The sequence below is a fragment of the Chinchilla lanigera genome, unplaced genomic scaffold (genome assembly GCF_000276665.1).
Source record: "Chinchilla lanigera isolate Chin_1 unplaced genomic scaffold, ChiLan1.0 scaffold00028, whole genome shotgun sequence".
Lineage (NCBI taxonomy): Eukaryota > Metazoa > Chordata > Mammalia > Rodentia > Chinchillidae > Chinchilla > Chinchilla lanigera.
The window spans coordinates 17,718,282-17,738,127 of NW_004955429.1; the positions used below are offsets into that span (position 1 = coordinate 17,718,282).

A 19,846-nucleotide genomic window follows, 5' to 3' on the forward strand; every position below is an offset into this window, starting at 1 on the left:
CTACGTGGTCCCCTGCCTGCTCCTCAGCACCTGATACTCAGATGAGGAGAACTACTTGCTGTCAGATACAGCTGTCCCTTAAATGCCAAGAGTTGCATGCTATGTTGCTTTGCTTCTTGTTTCAGTTTACTTTTGGTACTGTGATTTGAACCTGTGACCTCCGACTATGTACATTCTCAACTGTGCGCTCCACCCCCAGTGAGACCAGCACACAGAAAGTCTCCAGCCCCACTCTAGTGAAGAAAGAACTCAGACACTGTCACACACTCCAAATACTGCAGCACGTGGGGCTGAAGCAGGACACTCGCAGAAGCACACTGTGATAGTGTAGTCTCCTGGCACCTGGTGGAAATGAGATCAAGAGATGGGCTCTGTTTCCGAGCCAGAGGCCTGGGCAGCAGCCAGAACAAGGCAGAGGTGCAGAGCATGTTGTCCTGAATACCAGGGAAGGTGGAAGGTGGCAGGAAGCAGGAGCAAGAGTGCATGAAGGACAAAGGGACACAGGTTCCTACCAAGGATGGCAGAGAACTATTTTTTTTTGGGGGGGGGGTACTGGGAATCGAACTCAGGACCTTGCACTTGGCAGGCAGGCACTTGTGCTGCTGAGCTATTTCCCTGGCCCCAGAGAACTATTAAACAGGATTCAGTAACAGTAAAAGGGATCAAGTTACACCCCACCACACACACCCTGTGCTAGGGCCTGAAGCCAGGGTCTTGACACTGAGCTACACCCCTAGCCTTTTTAAAAAATTTGTATTTTAAGGCAGTCTCACAAAGTCTCTGCATTATCCAGGCTCTGCTGAAACTTGAAATCCTCCTGCCTCAGCCTGCCAGAGTGCTGGGATTAAAGGCATGTACCATCATACCTGCTAACATTTTAGGGTCTTAAATCCTTATTTCTTATTTTATTTTATTTTATTTTATTTTATTTTATTTTATTTTATTTTTGTTTTTTTCCGATACTGGGAATCAGACTCACGTCCTTGCGCTTGCCAGGCAGGCGCTGTGCCACTGAACTAAATCCCCAGCCCCAAATCCTTATTTCTTAAAGGAAGAGTGGAGTTAGCTGGGTGTAGTGACACAAGCCTCTAGTCAGAGCACTCTGGGAGGCTGAGGCAGGAGGATCACAAGTTCTAAACTGTAGTCTCCAAAAAAAAGAGGACTGGGAATGTAGCTCAGGATGAAGGCCCTGTGTTCACTCCCTACTACAAGAAAGAAGGAAATATAGAAAAGAGGGAAGAAAGGAGTTTAAGATAGAACACTGATGCTATAATACAGAAATTACCTTAAGCAGATACATTCTTAGTATTACTTAACAGCGTGTGTGGTAGATTAACTAGTGGGCAACTTGTGACATTCAGCTGAACTGAATGAGCGCGGTGCTGGGTGTTGAGGGCCCATCTGAGGATTGTTGCCAACAGCATAAAAGGAGAACAGGAGCAGAAGACGGTGCTGTGGATTCTCCTGGAGAAGCTTGTTGCGCTGGCTGTCCTGATAGGAACTCAGCTGTTCTCATCAGAGGAGGAACTTGGGTCCTGTAAATTATGTGTCCTGTATTAAATCTATTTCCTTGAAAACCCTGACTACAACGTGTTCATACTATAGGTGTGATCCAAAACAAGAGGAAAGGACGGACTAGTGCTGACCGTGCACGTGTGTCTTAGCTTGTGGTTTTTGGAGTCTGTGGGGCACCTCAGAGCTGCATGCTGCGCTGTGCCGTGCTGAGGGGTTGGGGCAGGTGAGCCCTGCCAGCTGCCCTGATGGACTCAGGCTCTGTTCTGGCCCCACAGCTGGACATAGTTCCTTCTTTCCTCGCCTCACCCTCTTCATGTCTCATGTCTTCAGCTTGGTGCTACCTACTAAGCTCTTCTTCAGTCTCTAAAGCTCCAAACACCCACTTGTCAAGCTGGCCCCAGAACCACCGTCAGACAGCCCCCTTCCCAGGCTCTGAGCTGAGCACCTCCCTGCTATGGCTCTGCTGAGGTCCATCCTGGATCCTGTCCCCCTCCCTCTGGATGGCACCAGTCTGGCTCTTCTGTGCATCTCCCACCTTCTCTTGTCTACGTACAGTCTCTGATCTTGTCCTGTAGACCTGTTCTGTCCACAGGGTCCTAGACACCCAGTGCAGTTCTAGCTCACAGTCAGACCTCCAGGATGTGGGCTCAGTGTAAGACACACAAGATGAATGAAGCTCCCTACTCCCAAGGAATCTGTCTCCCTCCAATCTTCCTGTCTGTGCTTGGCCACAGCCTCTTGAGCCTCTGTCCTGTACATGGACGTGCTGACTGGCCCCATTTTAAGAACTTGCACTGGCATCTCTTCTGTGTGCCATGCTCCTCCTCCCACACCTCTGTGTTCCTCCACCCTCCCAGTCTCTGTTGCTGCCACTCGAGCCCCAGCCCTCATGCTAAGAGTGGAGCAGGAAAATCACCTTCCGTGGGAGCACTGTGTCCAGGAACTGGGCATTGATCTTCGTGTTGGCTCTCCCGTACCTGGAGTCATCCTGGTTTCCTCCTCTCCCTCCGGAGGGTGGTGCTCGGTGTGTGTGTGTGGGAGGTGGTGGTGACCGTGGTATCTAGGTATAGTCGCCCCGTGCTCTGGTCCTCCAGGACCTGAGGCACAGACACCAGGTAAGTGAGCCACCCTGGGGTGCAGGGAGTGCAGGAGGTCAGTTTCCACTCAAGTGAGGTTTGCACACACCAGCTTGTGCCTGTCCTGTGCAGCTCAGTGCAGAGGCAGGGACTCCAGACATCACTGCAGATGCTATGCCCTGGAAGACTGGCAAGGCCATGCTGCTGTGTGGCTGGCTTTGTGACAAGCATGCCTGTCACCCAGGCCGCTCAGTTCGTTTGTCCTTCTATTGTCCTCCTTTGCAGAATGGACTTGGGGATTGGATGCAAATTGCACTAGGAAAGATACAGGTGCATCAAATTGTGACCTCTCCCTTTGTAGATGTGAACGATTAGAAGAACAACTAAACGACTTAACAGAACTCCACCAGAATGAAATCTTGAACTTAAAGCAGGAGTTGGCTAGCATGGAAGAAAAAATTGCCTATCAGTCCTATGAACGGGCCCGGGACATCCAGGTAAGTGTAAAGAATAAGGCTTTGTAAAAGCAAACACTAAGGGTTAGCAAAGAAGACAAGAGGAAAGTGGGAGAGAATTATCTTCAGAAAAACTTGCTCGCTGTGATACACCTGCCTTCTCCATGACTGAGGCGCTTTTCTGGACATCTGTGCAGCTCTCGAGAGGTTCACCTGCCTGGCAGCTGTGTCAGAATTGCAGGAAACCAGAGAGTTCCATCCACTGGTTCCTGTTTCCAGAGCTGCTCTGACCCTCCTAAGTCATCTCACCTCTTCTCTTACATAGGAGATGAGGCTTCTGTCCTAGCTGCCAAATCCACCTCTCAGGCAGGCACATCACCGTGTTTGGCAGTACTGTTTTAGACAAACAGCCTGTTTTATCCCATGGAGAAACAGGAATTTTTGTTTGTACCAAGAAGTCCAACTGAGGGAGCAGGGCTCAGTGGTTTCCTACAAAGGGCCTCTTGAAAGAACCTGGTCCAAGAGAAGGGAAGCAGCCTAGAAGCTCAACGGAGCCACCAGCAGCTGCCAAGGGCACCTTCTCCAGGCCTAGCATCCTGTTGACATTTCCGGTGGTCTTCCCTGGTTCTGGACAGAGGAGCACCTAGGCCACCTACTCTGCAGCTGGCTGCAGGCCCATGTTGCCTGTACTACCTCACCCCTGGGAAAGCAGGGTGATTGAAACCCAAGGCCAGGCACTGCTGGACACAGTTAGGGACACGGGCTCTGGTCCTTGGGTAAACTCTGGTCCAAAGTCTTAGCTGTGAGGGGAGCACATCTCTCATGATGCTTGGTCCCTTGTGTGAGAGCCACCGAAGGGAAGGATTTCCTCATCAGGGAGGTCATTCCTTCCCACTGATGTCAGGTGCTGGCTGACTTAGAAAACACAAGGCAGAGTATGGAGGGAGGCATGCTCAGAAGACACCCACAGCAGCAGTTGTAGGTTGAAGAAGGTGGAAACAACCTAAAGTCCCCAGGAGGGAACTGACTGAAACACTGGGACACACCCAGTCTGCAGCATGCTGGGCAGTGGATAAAAGGACAGAGGATCTCCAGGTATTGACCTGGAGCAGGCTCCAAGACCTGCTATGCAATGGAAAAGTAACTTGTGGGTGGGCTCCTAGAGAATAGTGTTGCTGTGGAGCTGGGAAATAAAAGCCAGTCCCTAACCCCTCTAGGTCCTTAGTTGCAAGGCTAGGAACTTACCAGGCTGGATTTTCACATAAAATTGTGTTTATTTTAAATAACTATGTGTGTCCTGGGTAATTTAGATTAACAATTTTTAGATGAAAAAAGGTCAGATACCTGAGGTATTGTTGTTAAAATGTGCTAGACCAAATAAATTAGTATCGCCAGCTTCCTGGAGGTTCCAGGATTCAGAAGCAGGTGATACGCACCTGGGGGAGTCGTAGCTGGGCTGGTGGGCAGCGCGTGTGTAGGGCAGCAGGCCTAACCTCCTGTCCTGTCCTGTCCTGTCCCACCCTATTGCATTCCACCCCTCCTGTTCTGTCCTGCAGGAGGCGCTAGAGGCGTGCCAGACCCGCATCTCCAAGATGGAGCTACAGCAGCAGCAGCAGCAGGTGGTGCAGCTGGAGGGGCTGGAGAACGCCACTGCGCGCAACCTGCTGGGCAAGCTCATCAACATCCTCCTGGCTGTCATGGCCGTGCTCCTGGTCTTTGTGTCCACAGTGGCCAACTGTGTGGTCCCCCTCATGAAGACGCGCAACAGGACGTTCAGCACTTTATTCCTCGTGGTTTTTGTTGCCTTTCTCTGGAAGCACTGGGACGCCCTCTTCGGCTACATGGAGCGGTTCTTCTCGCCCCCCAGATGATGCTGCCGCGCACGGTGCTCCTGCCCACGGTGCACATGGAGAGCAAGACAGCGGCTGGCCTGCTCGGGAGCCCCTGCAGCAGCGGAAGAGTTGAGTGAATCTGTTTACATTTAGAATAATGTTTTTTTCTTCAAGAGACGCAATTGCAATAGTATTTTTTAGATTTTATCCAAGAAGTTTTTTTGGGCAAAAATCTTGGATCATTTTTATGTAGCATGATTTCCTTGGGATGCAAATCTTAAACAGTCCTTTAACATGAACCACAGTTGGGCACACTGAAGGGCATTCAGAATCGTGGCTTGAAGGACTGCACTCAGACCCCTGAAGAGACACGGAACCAGGCAGGACAGCAGTTACCACACTCTCCCTGCCTGGGCCCACTCCACGCCCAGGCTGACTACTGTGAAATCCGACCACATTCCAGGTCTGAATGCTTGGATCCAGGGTGAAGGACACATACGTTCCCTGGCTTCTCACCCCACTTGGCCGCTGGTGCGAACCCTGGACACACGCGCGCTGGTGAACACGGGCCCTGAGCCTGCCAGGAGCCGTGAGAGCACCGTGCCCAGAGGGGCCCTGCACAGTCCTGCAGCGTTGTGAAGTGGCCCTCCAAATCCTTCATTTTCAGCAAAATCCCTTGGCCACACTTTTAAGGTTTTTTTTATATGTGTATAGTTACCAACTTAAAAATAAAAACCCGAACCGCATACTTGAAGAATGTAATACTCAAACTCTCAGTGCTTCCTTATGGTTTCTAATAGGATTTTTATTATTGTTATTATTATTATTGGGTTTTTTTGGAAAGGGTTGGGAAGGTCTTTTATTTTTCCTTTGAAATAAAGAAGTGCTGTTTTTAAATGAAGATGTGTGGATATGTAAGTGTGCTGCCCCTCCTGTCCGGGACAGTTCAGGGAGTGCCATGCTGTCCACACTGCCCTCTGCAGCCCCTTGCTCAAGATGCAGCTTGCACTTCCTCCTGTGGCTGCTGCTGCTTTCTGGTGTCCCGCTGCCCCCACAGTCACTCCTGGGCGTGGCTTGTTTGGAGAGCAAGGGGTGTTCAGGGAGGGGCTCTTTCCGCAGACCAGCGTGTTAGGGCTGGAACTGTGCAGCCCAGGTAACTGTTCCTCCGGTGACCTTGGGCTAGGCGTGTCTTTAGGAGAAGTCGAGACTGTTCTGAGAGTCGTATGTAATTCCTCATATGCCCTTAATTTATTGTTTAGCACCCCGAATTACCGAAACCAAAGTGACATGGAGTCTTCTGTCTGCATTCTGGCCCCAGCACCCTTAATTAATTGCAAAGCTTTATTCTGTTTGCCTAAGAGAATCAACTGAGGGGGATTCTCCTGAAGAACAGAAAAGGAAACGGCAGGTTAGAAGGACCCAGATTGTGAGTGTAAAGTGTTGCCAGCTTCCTTCTAATCGAGACTTACTAACCTAGCTCTGCTCAGCAGACTTTTTATAGGCAGTGTAGGAAATGAGCTGAGCCTCCGTCCCCACCCTATAGCCAGGTCCTTTGTCTTTGTGGAATCTAAATGTGTAGAGCTTATCTAGAGAGCCTGACTAGTCCTTTCCTATTTCCTTAGTCTGGAGTCACAAATGCTGTTCCCTCACAGCCTCGTTGTGTGCAGCCATGTAAGGCGCAGGGGTGCAAACCCTTGCCTGCAGAGAGCGCCAAGCCAAGCGCGCTTTGCCCGTTGCCCATGCTGGGACAGCTCGGGGACGAGGCCGGCCCTGGCTTGCCTGTCAGAAAGGACAGCTGACATGACAGCTGCAGCCTCCTCGTGCTGTGGCAGGCTGGCCTTCTCAGCCGGCATGTTGTCCCCATAACCACGTTGACGCTTAACTCAGGTACCCCAGTCCTCGCCCATCACCTCACAGCACCCAGAGCAGGGACCACGGGTGTGATTGCTCTTTTTCAAAAGGTGTTCATGCCAAAACCAAATTGTCCCCAAGCCTGGTGTTTAACATGTTGAATTTGCCTGAAGATATTGCAGTGACCTTAGCAGCAGTGTCAGGAGAAACCCTGACCCTGTCAATCCAGCCGTTTCTGCTCTAGCTTAATGCTCAGAGTAGAGAAGAACCCCACCAGGCTGTTGGAAAGAGGCTGTAGCTACAGTCCTGGTTTTCCCAGCACACAGCCTTTGAGGCTCCTGCTTCCCAGAGCTCCCTCGCAGGCACTAGACAGCAGTCACTGTGACAGCCTAAGGGCAATCGCTCTTAAAGGAAGGTTTCACCTCTAGAAAGCCTCCCAGAGCGGCACCAGATGGGCCAGGCTGATTCCCCTTCCTGCTCAGACTGTCTTGGGAAGGATGTCAGTGCAGGTCAGGCACAGAGTGGCTTTCTCACTGTCCTGTCCCCTGATCATTCACAAGGCCCAACTGTGGTCTGTGTTTTTAATGCTCTCTAAACCCCTGTGTCTGTTCCTATGCCTGCCCATCCTTCCCACTGCGCAGCCTGGTTACCTTTGAGTTTCTCTGCATCGTGGCTGTTCTTGGATTCTCCTGTCTGTTCAGACCCCTTATAACTTCACACTATGGTCCCGTATCCATTCTGAGTAGAAACCTGTCACTTAATGCTTCTCTTAAAAAAAGACAGTGTGCACCCTGAAAATGAAGCATTCCTTGACGCTGGCTGTGTAGTAACTGGGGGCCGCTCAGTGCACCTCACCAGCAAGGAAGGCTTCCTGCTCCACCGGTCCTCACCATCTAAATGGAGGTGAAACCTTCTACGTCTCGAGCAGGTCTTCTCTCCCCTGTCCTGCAGGGTGAGATTTACTCCAGGAGGAGCATGGGAATCGAGCCTTCCTCGCTGGCCATGCCCAGCAGGTCGTGACAGCCTGTGGTTCTGTGTCTGACGCCATGCTCCACTATGGTGCAGCCAGAATGCTGGCCTCCACATGGGTTCTCGCAGGGAGCTGCCCTTCAGCTTTGGGAAATACACATCCAGAACCAAAACCAACGTTAGGATCAACAAACCGACTGGCATAGACAAAAGCATCATTCCTACACCACCTGCACTGAAACCTGGGATTTCGAGTGTGGCTCTGAGAGTTTTTTGTGGTTTTGTCTTTTTTTTTTTTTTGTACCAGGAATCGAACTCAGGACCTTGTGTTTGCCAGGCAGGCGCTGTGTCGCTGAGCTGTATCACCGGCCCTGAGAGTTTTAACATTTCTGTGTGTTGTGTATGCTAGGGGACCCCTCTGTAGGGCCTGACTACTAGACTGTGTGTTTTATCCAAGTGTGTAAGAATAAAAACTCACATGCACGAATTGGGAGTAAAGGCACTTGTGAACGCGTGAACGTTAACACTGTAGTTGATAGACCTTAAGCTGCTAATTGTTGAGAGAGAATTAAATTTATGTTCTGTCTGGTTGCTGCCGGTTGTCATTAGCGCTTTTACTGTACATACAAATGGAAATAAAGACCTCAGCTATTAACCTGGTGGTCAGACTCGGGTTTCTTATTTTTGTACATTCAGTGTCCAGTGGCAAGTATTTCAAACTGAAAACTTTCCCCTAGTTTGCACATTAAAAAGTATGAGTGTGTGTGTGCGCGCGTGCGCATGCTTCTGCACATGCAGTATCTGGAAGCTGTAACTGCAGCGGGGCCCCTGGAACAACATGCCAGGTTGGCGCCCCTGCAGCTCCATTAGACTCCTGTGCAGTTCTCGGGAGCAGCACTCAAGTAGCATTGCCCAAAACCAGCATCTGCTGACCCAGAGTGGGCACGGTAACGCCTGTCCATCCTTCCAAGACCTCTAAAACTGTTGTGATGGTAGGAACACACCTGGTTAAGCATTTAACACTCCAAGGTACTGTATGTACACATGAAAACGTTGTTGTCCAGCCTAATTATACCTACGATGTTGAAGAAGTAAACTGACTTTTTTTTTTCAATCAGTGATGCTGGATTTGAAGCCCAGCCTTGTACATGCTACACACCTGCTCTGCCACTGAGCTACATCCCAGCCATCTTATTTTTTTTACTTCAAGACGTGGTCTCACTAAGCTGCCCAGGCCAGACTCAGACTTGCCTTTCTCCTGCTTCAGCCTCCTGAGTAGCTGAGATTACAGGTGTGTGCCACCAGGCCTGGCCCTAGGAATAGTAACTTCTAGCAGAACCTCTTCCTATGAACCTGGGGAGGCCTCTGCAAGACCAGAAGCCCTAGACTTGCCTGTGATGGGAACTACAGGGGCCCTGATGCCTCCGTCCTTCACAGCCCCAATGAGAATGCCAGGTGCAGGCCCAGCTGGCGCACGCGCTCTCATCTCTCACCCACCTACAAACTCGGTCACAGCCTGGCCCCGCTAGAGGTGTGGCGAGAGCAGGGACTCTCACAACAGGTGAGAGCTTTAAAAATTGTTGGGGGAGCAAGAGTGCCTCAGCTTCTTGACATGATGAGCCAGGATGCTGCGTACAGGCGTCGAGGGGATGCGCTTCCCAGCCCTAAGGGGCTTCACAGGCAGCACCGTGAGCACCACTGGATGCTGGAGTTGCACTGTGCATAAGGGGTGCACAGAGCAGCCGTGATGATGGGATTTATTGCGGAGGTTGTATTGAAAACGGGGAGATGGAAGGCTGGTAACCTGAAAAGCTGTGGAAAACAGACTGGGGAGGAGGGGTGGGCAGGGCCAGCTAGGAAGTGTACGCCTCAGCCCGAAGACCCAGATGTACCTCTGTAACGCCCCAGGCCACATGGACACGGCAGACTTTAACCCCACATCCCTAACTACACCCAGCACCGTGCAGTTAAGCAGCTCCTGCTCCACAGCCATGCAGGAAAGGAAGCTGAGGTGCGACTGTCCAAAGCCACAGTTAGGAAAGGGAAGCTTTACAGTGGGAAAGAGGTATATGCCACGTACGTAACAAAAGGTGAGTATCCACAGTATGTGACTAAGCAGAAATCAGTAAGAAAAGAGCCAGTAGAAAAATACAAAAGGTTGTGAAGAGATAGTCACAGAAAAATAAATGGCCAGTAAGCACTCCAAAGCATGCCTTGCTTCCGGTGCAGCCCGTAGGAAATGAGAACAGGCACTTGTGTTTTTTGCTTGTTTGGGGGTTTGGGTGTTTTTTGTTTTTTTGTTTGTTTGGTTGGTTTTTTTGGTACTGGGAATCAAACTCAGGACCTTGTGCTTGCCAGGCAGGCCCTTGTGCCACTGAGCTAGAGCCCCGGCTCTAAAAAGGCAGTTGTGGAAGAATGGGTCATCACCGAGTGTGCCAAGAACCATCAACTGTCCGTGTGACGTCAACTGTCCGTGTGACGTCAACTGTCCGTGTGACGTCAACTGTCCGTGTGACGTTAACTGTCCGTGTGACTCTGGGAGGAGCAGAAGTGAAGCAGGACTTCATGCTTGGCTTCTGTAAAATACGAGTCTCTGAGAACACATTTGTGGGGGTTTTTAACATATAAAAACTTTTTGAAAAGAAACCAGGTCTGTTGCAGAGAGGCAAGGAAAGGATTATGCTCCGGTGCCAGGCTAAGCCGGGCCATTTCTGGCTGAGGAGCGTCCCTCGAGGGCCTCTGCCAGTGCAGCCACCCTGCTGCCCCAGGACTCAAGCTGGTGCTCACAGGGTGTCCCGCTGCCAGGCCCTTAAGACAAGAGGAAGAGTGGGGACAGAGGTGTGCAACCTTCACCCCCAGCACTGACGGCACCTCCATACAACCACCATGGAGGTGTGCGAAGCCAAGGAAACCAAGTCACACTGGCACAGGTAGGGCACACCTGCAGGCAGCTGGGGGAGGCTCCACGGAGGCAGTAGGGTGTCCAGGCTGGGAGACAGTGGGGTTGTGGCTTCTTTTTATTCTTTTTTTAGTCAGAGCAAGGGATTTGTACCTGCTAGCTAGGTGCTCTACCACTGAGGCACACCCCAGCCAGAGGCAATGGTTTAGTACCAGCGGGAATGGGTGAGGTCCTGCAGGTGGCAGGAGCAGGGCTGGCAAAGCCACAGAACCACAAGGCCAAGGGGTTAAGCATGGCTGGAAGCCTGGAGGGAGATGGGAAGCTGTCACAGGGAAACTGGGGGAGCCATGAGGCCTCGGGGTGCCGCTCAGAGAGGGCGCGCATGTAACACACAGGCTCCAGGCTCCAGGCTCCCCCGCAGCGCTGCAGAGGGGTTGTGAGCAAGCGCCAAGCCTATGCACCACGTGACCGTTCGAGAGGCCAGGATAGCAAGATGGCCGCTTTGTGCCTACCAGTAATAATAATGGTACAGCCCTTTCCCAAGGAACAAGAGCCTCTTTCTCGTGTCATGCAAATCAGTGGGGTGGTTTAAAAATGCTCTCCTTGGTGGTGTTTGGTATTTTGCCTGTTGATCCTGTAAGGTGGGGAGCTTTGCAATTTTTTTCCTAACCAGAAACTGTGTAGAAAACTCAGAGTTCTTAAATAAATAAATAAATATATAAATAAATAAATTAATTAATTAATTAATTCAAAAATCCCTGGTCCCCTCGGCAGAAGAATCTTTAAATCCCGGAGCAAGAGCACTTGACAAAATTTATTCGGTCCTCCAGGCTTCCAATGCTTTCAGCATTCAGAAAATGTTATTTATCTTTTGGAAGAATTCAGCTTGGTCATTACTGGATTCAGAGATACAGCCAGCCACGGGAAAAGGGCACTCGCAGTAGGCACTGTGCCTCAGAACGTGACGGGGACTTGGTGAAAGAAGCAGTCCAGCAAGGCCTGTGGTGGTGACAGTGAGCGCTGCCCACCGTCCCCTGCGGTCAGCATCGTTAATTCCTGGAGGCGCCCTCAGGACAAACCTGGACCCCTCCCACTCCGCAGGATGCGTCACCCTCTCATCTCCCCAGCCGAGTCCCAGAGCTGCGTCCAGGCTGACCCTTGCCGAGCCCGGCTCTCAAGTTGGTGTTGGGATCCAAAACTTCAGCTATGTCAGAGAACACACCAGCCAGAGAGACACCAGAGACCGCTTGGCCATGGAGAGAAACTTACAAAGGGAGGCATGATGACTGCACTGGAAAATACGGTTTCCTTTCTTTCTTTCTTTCTTTCCTTCTTTCTTTCTTTTTCTTTCTTTCTTTCTTTCTTTCTTTCTTTCTTTCTTTCTGAAGGTGCTGTCAGTGCTGGAGATGAAGGCTGGACACCTAGGGTTTTTTTTGAGACAGGGTCACACTCTGTAGTATAAGCTGGCCTTGAACTTGTTTTTATGTACCCTAGGCTGGCCTTGAACTCCTGGCAACCCTCCAGCCTCAGCCTCCCCAGTGCTGGAATTACAGGAGGAAATACTGTTTCTACTTGCAGTTTTTAAGCCAGGTCAGGGATCCTGGAGCAATGTGTGGCATATAATAGGTGCTCGTTAAAAGGGAACTTGCCAGGTGTGGTGGCACATACCTGCAACCTCAGCTACTTGGGAGGCTGAGGCAGGAGGATCACAAGTTCCAGACCAGCCTGGACAACTTAACAGGATCAAATCTCAAAATTTTAAACAGATGAAAATAAAAGGCAGGGAGGAATAGCTGAGGAGACAGCTCAGCACTTCAAAGCTGCTACTTACTCAATCCTATGCTGTCAGTCCCAGAGCAAAGCACTTGATAAAATTTATTCGTTCCTCTAGTCTTCCAATGCTTTCAGCATTCAGAAAATGTTATTTATCTTTTGGGCTCAGTACCACAGAAAATCAAAAACTGTACAGCGTTCACTGTCCTCACCTCACTTCCGGCCCGCCAGCTGCCCTGGGGCGAAGGAGGCACCATTTCCATTCTGCGGATGAAAACAAAAGCAGGAGAGTCTGGGTTTCTTGCTGTACAGCAGTCAGGGCCCGGAAGGGGCCGAGTATGACCCCAAAGCTCTCTCCTCCTACAGCTGCTGCCCAGGACCTGAGATGCAGGGCGCTTGCCTGGGTGTGCGAGGCCGTAGGCAGCAGCAAGCGTGCCTTAGACATGATGTGAGCTTGGGAAGGCAGCCACCTGCCTTCTGCTCCTCTGTGTCCCGCTGCAGTCACCTGAGCCCCTCCCAGCCGCAGAGCCCCGGTGCCCAGTGCCCACTCACGGAACGCCCAGGCCCCAGCGGCGCTTCTGGCTGAATCCTGAGTCCGGCCGCGCCAGGCCCGGGCCTGGCGGAAGGCGGAGGTGGGTGCCTTCCGGGTGGGCAGCGGGCACTTTGCTTCTGAGGTGCAACAGTGCGCAGTCTCAGGAGAAAACGAGGCTGAAGGAACCCTCGCGGCAACGCGGCGCAGGAGGCGGAGCGCGGAAGGGCCGCTCACCGACCGGCTGCCCTGCGGGGGACACTCGAGGTCCTCGGCTAGTCAGAACGTGGGCGAAGGCACGAGGTCTCCGGTAGTTCAAAGCAAGACAGATGCCAGCTGCAGCCCTTCAGTTTCCACTGCCCGAGACAACTCGAAGCGCGGACCTGCGGTACGCTGAGAGAAGCTGGCGCGAGTAGACTAAAACTGTCTCGCACGGCCTTCCCAAATAAAGCAATGCATGATTTTAACATGGAGTTTATTCCTCAAGCACACATACGAGAACTTCCTGCATCAAAGCACAACTTCTGTCCATTTGAAATGCCCAGTCACATGGCTCCCTCCCCTCAGTTTAGCACCTTTTGGCCCCTGAGGTATTTATATTAAATGTACTGGAGGTTTTCAACAGGCCCTTCCCATAGAGAGCTAGAGGATGTCATTCGTGAAAGTTTGCACTTGACCTCTGGCCCACAGCTTGGAGGAAGAGCAATACCAAAGCCTGCCTGGGGCGCTGGGTTTGTCCCCAGCTCCAGCAAAGGCAGAGTCCCCTTGCTGGGCCTGTGGGCAGCTGGCAGGGTCCCGGAAGTCACACCTCTTCCCTCTGCGCTCAGCTCAGAACCCTTCATTCCTCTCCTTCTCCTCAGAAGAGCTCGTCCCAGGCTGGATTCACTGCCTCTGGAGCTCCCCAGGTCACCCTGACCAGGGTGTCCCTGTAGTCGTCAGCACAGAGGCCTGGACCCGAGACAGAAGGGGGGTACTGTTTTTCCCTACACTACAAATAACCCAGATCCTGGACTTTTACTTTGTACTTTTTCCTGTGGCCCTGGGGATCACACTCAGGGCACACATGCTGGGCAGGTGCTCTGACACTGAGCCACAACCCTGGTCCTGTTTTTGTTTGTTTTTTTCATTTGGGGTTTTTGTTGTTGTTGTTGTTTTGAGACATGGTCTTGCTATGCAGTTCAGGCTGGCTTTGAGTTCACTGTGTAGCCCAGGCTGGCCTTGAACCTGCAATGATCCCCTGCCTCAGCCTCCTGAGTGCTGGGATTACAGGCGTGTACCACCACACCCAGCTGGCCCTGGTCTTGTTTTGTTTTGTTTTAAAACAGAGCCTCGCTATGTAGCTCAGGCTAGCCTTGAACTAAGGATCCTCTTGCCTTAGCCTCACAAGTGCTGGGATTATAGGGGTGTCCATCCTACCTAACATATTTGTCCTTTTTGATTTTTTTGTTGTTGCTGGGGGTTTTTTTTTAGGGTGAAATTCACATAACATGAATTAGCCATTTTAGAACAAATAACTGAGCAGTGTCTGGTACAGTCACAGTACTGCACAGCGGCCTCCTTCCTGGTGTGAAGGCGCTCTCATCACCCCACAGGAAGCCCCACTCTCCCCTTCTCCAGCCAGCACCTAGGGCCGCCACATGCCTTCTGTCTGGTAGCTTCACCTCTCTTAGATGTTGCATACAAATGAATTGTATGCTGTGGCTGTTCGTGTCTGGCTTCTTCAACACAGCTAAATTTTCTGAGGCTCCTCCACATTGTATGGTAGCATGCATCAGGTTTCCTTTTGATGGCCAAATACTATTGCACTGTTGTGTGGAGACAGCACGTTTTGTTCATCCCTGGTGGACAAACACTGGGTTGCTTCATCTGCTGCTGTTGCTCTTGCTGTTGCTGTAGTGAACACTATGCTGCTTTGAGTCCCTGCTTGCGATTCTTGTGGCTAACACCTAGAAGTGTTCTGGGTCACATAGCAATTCCATGGCAAACTTCTTAAAGACGTACAGCCTCCCTCCGTGATGCCTGCCCCAATCTCTCCCTCCTGCCATCAACTCATGAACTCACAAAGTCGCTGCTTTGGCTTCTGGGTGGTTTTACACAATGCATCCTTCAGGAAAACAGCTCTTCCCTTCCCACTCCCTCAGTTCCCACAGCACTGACCCACGGGCCCCGGCTTGAGCGGGCCAAGTGGAGAGCCAGGATGTGGTTCAGGTTCCTGCCCAGCACTGTAGAAACAGAAAAGAACAATATTGTGTTAGCCGCTTTCCCATGGCCGGGACAAACACCCGACACCCCCAGAGTCCAGGAGGAGAGGTTTGTTTTGGCTCACGGTTTCAGTCCATGGTCAGCTGGCTCCAAGGCAGGAACAGGATGGTGCCGGGAGGGTGCACAGCCCATGGCAGCCAGGAAGCAGAGAGGGAGCGAAGGGAGGGGGCAGGGATAAGCACACAGCCTCTGAGATCACACCCCTCCAACAGCACACTTAGCCTTGAGCACATCCATGGGTGCCTCCATGGTCAAATCACAGTCCAGATCACACAGGAAGTTTCTGGGGAGCATTTTAGATCCAAATCATAACACTCCACCCTTGGCCCCCAAAAGCCTCATATCCATCTCATTATGAGGAATGCATTTCATCCATCTCTAAGAATTGTAAAGTCCTAACAGTTCCAGCACAGGTGAAAAGTCCAAATCCAAAGTCTCCTCTGAGAGTCAAGGCAAACTTTTAACTGTGACCCCCTGTAAAAATAAAAAAGAAAGTTGAACACTTCCAACCTTCAATGGCATAGGGTAAACATTACAATTCCAAAAGGGGGAATATCAAACCACAACAAGACTGAAATCCAGCAGGAAAACATTAAATCCTGTCATTCTGTGCCCAGCCCCCAGAGCAAACATGGTAAGACGTGAGCTCCACAGGGCTTGGGCAGCCCCACCACTGCAGCCTTCACAGCCTCTCCAGCTGTATCCACTCACTGCTTGCAGTCTCCTCAGCAGAAGTTTTGTGTTCCTGGCATCTCTGACATTCTTGGGTCCCCACTGCACTTTTGGCTTCACTCTCATAGCTTCACACACTGCCTCTCGGGCACACTGCCTGGCCTCCCAGGCCTTCTTGTGAAATCTGGGTAGAAGCCTTCCTGACCCCACAACTCTAGCATTCTACATGTCCATAAAATCAGCACTGCTTGGATAACACCAAGGTCTGCCCCTGAGTGTCTGGATAGCTGAGCCCTGTGAAAACCCATTTAGTTATCACCCTTAGTGCCAGTATCACACACCCTAGATCCAGCCATCTCTACAAAGCCCCACCTATGAGCACATGAGGCTTTGCGGGGGACATCTAGATACAAGTGGCCATGTCAGGCCACTGACCTTAATCTCAGTCTTCCACAGTCTAGGCTATGGGCAAGATGCAGACATGTTTTTTGCCAGACTGTAACACACATAGTCCAACTGCCAATGGAGTCCTCATTCCCAGTTGAAACCTCCTGAGCCTGGCCTTCACTATTCAAATTCCTATCAGCATCTCGTCTTCTGAGCTCCAGCCTCAATCAACCACCAATCTGTACTTCCAGCATTCTAAGGCTTCTCCAAGCTGCCTCTCCAAATGTTTCCAAACTCTTCCTGCAAGCCAGATCCAAAGGCTTCTGAACCACACTGCCAGGTAGGCTCACAGCAACAGCCCCCTCAGTACCAGTGTGTCATGGCCACTTTCCTATCAATGTCCGACACTGACAACTTAAAGAGGAAAGGTTATTTTGGCTCACAGTTTTGTCCTTGCTCCTGACCCTAACGAGTGTGGACATGATCTGAATCGGGCCATCAGGGCCAGCTCTGGGACTCCTGCCGGCTGAACTGGGACAGAGCGGCTCTTCTCCCTAGAGTCACTACCTGCAGAGCCCTTGTGGCACCCAGAGTCTCCAGGACCACATTCTCTGAGGCATGAAGTCACCAGGGAGGGGGCAAAGGCAAGACATAGAGAAGGGAGTCCGGGTCCTGAAAAAGCCAGGCCAGCCTGGATGCAGCTGTGCCTGAAGGCCTGTGGTATCATAAGTGAGTGGACTCTATTGCTGCAGCTAGCTTGCCATTTGCCCTCAGGAACCTGTGCAGCGGTGGACATGTACGGTAAGCTGCCGCTTAGATCTAGGAGGCGCCCTGCGTGCTTAGCCATGTGTCCATCCATCCCCCATCCCGCCATGTCCCTGTCGGATCCCATCAGCTGAGTCTTCATCACCATCCACAATGCCTGGGCTGTTCTGGCTCCCAGTCTCGGAGGCATCATCCACAGCCACCAGGTTGGCTCACTTCCAGCTGTGGCAAACAGAGCATCACGAGAGACAGGGTAGCAGAGGAGAGCCACCGACACAGGAAGGGGCAGGGCCAGTCAGTGCCAAAATCCCTCCCACGCCCTGCACCCAGACCTGTGCTTGTTTCTACTATGCCTGAAATCACAGCCCTTCAGTGGCTCAGCCCACTGGGGAAACTGGGTTCCTCTGAGCCACCCTTGTCCCCAGCGCCCACCAGCCACCAGGCCTGCTATCCAGGGGCCACAGCACACCAGGCAGAAGCAGTGGTTCTGCAGACCTCGGGGACACATGCGCTTGTCTCTGTTGCCATGTGTCCAGGAGAGGAGGGGGATGGGAGAAATTGCCTGGTCCTGCCGGCCCTACCATGACAGCGGAAGGGGTCTCTGCACTCCAGGGATGCCCAGGCAGGCTGGACAAGGAAGGCAAGGGCCTCAGGCAGGGTGGAGAAGCGTCTTCCGGGTCTCACCCCCTCGCATCCCTGCTCACCACGTGTCTCACATGTGTCCAAGAGTCGGCCTGGTATGCACCTACTAAGGTGAGCAGGTATTGCACACTGACCCCATGAGCCCAGGCCCAGGCTCTGCTGCAGCCTTGGCACTGTGTCACCACCCCACGCCCCTGCCAGCTCCACACCTGTGCTGCTGCCCCGGCCCCCACTTCCCAGGCCCCCTCTTCCTCCAGGTGCTGTCCTCTCGGCTGTGTCCCCTGGCCACCCCGCCTCACTCACACAGGGGCTGCGGCTGTGTGACAGCCAGACTGAAGGGACTGGTGGGGGTCACACCGCAGTGAGTGGGCGGTGGCTGGGCCCCAGGACACATCCCCAGAGGGAAGGGAGAGGGGACACCCTCTGTGACTGTGACCCAGACAGACATCTCAGCTCCGGGATCCTCTGCAACACCATGCCTGCTCACCTGGTCAGACTGAAACCTTACTGAATAAACCGCAACTAAAACAAAGGTGAAAATAGAAATACAAAATTAGAGGAGGGACTGGGGTGTAGCACAGTGGTGAACACCTGCCAGCAGACTGGCTTCCGTCCCAGCACTGCAGGCCCAACAGAAACAGTTAAAAAGGTGCAGGACGCAGCGGCGCGTGATCCCAGTGACTCCAGAAGTTGAGGCAAGAGGACCGCTTAGAGTCTCTTCTGGGCACAGTGACACCTAGGCTCCAAATAAATACGTTAAAAAGAAACAAGGATGTCAGGCACCAGGCACGCACCTGTGATGCCAGCTACTTGGGAAGCTGAGGCAGGAGGATCTCAAAGTGGAGCACAGCCTGGGCCACATACGGAGACTGTCTCAAAATTGCAGTAAAGAGGAGTGAGTGGCGGGAGCCCTGATTGGGTCTCAGCTCTGAATGTGAATAATAAGGTGACGAGGAACAGATGGGTGGCGCACACCACCTCTCCCTCAGCAACAGCAGTGAGGACGTGGGCCAGATCAGGGCTGGGGCGCCGTCCTGACCCAGTCCCCTGTCCCCACAGGAGGTACTGCAGGTTTATGGACTCGGACAGGTACAGCATGGTCTCTGTCGCCGCCTGGCGGCCTCAACAAAAACTGCACTCATACCAAGGCCCCGCCCTCCACATGAGTAAACTGAGGCCAGGCAGCTTCTCAGTCCACAGCTTCCATCCTGAGCCCCCGAAGTTCCCACTCTAGCCTCGAGCACCCTGTGAAGGCAGCAGTGTCCCCAGGGCCCCAGGGGCATCCGCACCACAAGGGAGTTCCAGGCAGAGGGCCTGGGACCAGGGGAGGGGACGCTCCTCCTTGGGTCCCACAGCCTGTCCTAGAGGCCAGGAGCCCCATGACCCAGCTGTGTTCCCCACCACTGCCTGAGGCCTGGCCCGGCTTGGCTAGTTGGGTGTTGTGTTGTGTTTTGTTTTGAACTTGAACCTAGGGCCTTTGCCCAGAGCTGCATCCCCGACCCTTTTTAAAAACTATTATTTGCTGTAAGACAGGGTCTTGCTAAATCATGAAGTTGCCCAGGTTTGGCTCCAGCTTGGGATCCTCCTGCCTCAGCCTCCTAGAGTGCTGGGATTAGAGGCCTGGGCCACCATGCCCAGCTGGGATGCATGTGTTTTACACACAGCTCTCAAATGTGGAGTCTGGTGGACTGTTTTGCACTCACACCCCATAAAGTTCCCAGAGGACATGGGACTTTCCCAGTTCCTGGGAAGTTCCAAGGCCCAGTGCCCAGCTCATCCTGGGCCGCCGTGTTTCCTATCCTCAGAACTTTGCATTTCCCGGGTGTCCCATGAGTGGCCACAGGCAGGACATGGCCCAGGAGGGGTGGCCGAGCACAGCAGGGCACGTGGTGTCACGTGCTGGGCTGCCTAAGTCTACGTCTGACTTCTGCAGTAGAAACGAAGTGGTTTTCCAGAACAGCTGCCAGCCTTGGCCACGTCCCCTTTATCTCACCCGCATGTCTGGTGTGGACTCTGGAGCCTCCCCCGCTGCGCCCCGGTCCCTGGTGTCCCGAGGCTCCCCTTCCTGCCAAGGAGCACACATGAGACTGAGACGTGCACATGGCCCAGCTGGGGTTGGAGGGCAGCGCCCTGCTCTGGGCTCACAAGTGACCACGCCCAGCCAGAGAGCGACAAGGGGAAGCTTAGGGAAGAGGCGGAGATCTGCCTCCCGGCCGCCA

The 19,846-nt window shown here is 52.5% G+C and overlaps 1 protein-coding gene and 1 long non-coding RNA gene across 5 annotated transcripts in view; one reads left to right on the forward strand and one right to left on the reverse strand.

The window, feature by feature from the left end:
* Positions 1 to 8,358, forward strand: part of Tmcc1 (transmembrane and coiled-coil domain family 1) — a 137,419-nt gene extending 129,061 nt beyond the window's left edge. For all 4 annotated transcript variants that reach the window (XM_013515450.1, XM_013515451.1, XM_013515452.1 and 1 more), the window contains 2 exons: positions 2,953 to 3,088; positions 4,603 to 8,358. In XM_013515450.1, the coding sequence (XP_013370904.1) occupies positions 2,953 to 3,088; positions 4,603 to 4,917 (451 nt within the window). In that variant the 3' untranslated portion in view covers positions 4,918 to 8,358. The remainder of the gene's footprint in view (positions 1 to 2,952; positions 3,089 to 4,602) is intronic.
* A 3,608-nt stretch (positions 8,359 to 11,966) lies between these two features.
* On the reverse strand, positions 11,967 to 14,025 carry LOC102011891. The gene is made up of 3 exons (XR_261353.2): positions 12,923 to 14,025; positions 12,583 to 12,634; positions 11,967 to 12,018 (listed from the first exon to the last, which is right to left on the reverse strand). It is a non-coding gene; the product is annotated as an uncharacterized LOC102011891 (long non-coding RNA).
* Positions 14,026 to 19,846: the final 5,821 nt, after the last annotated feature.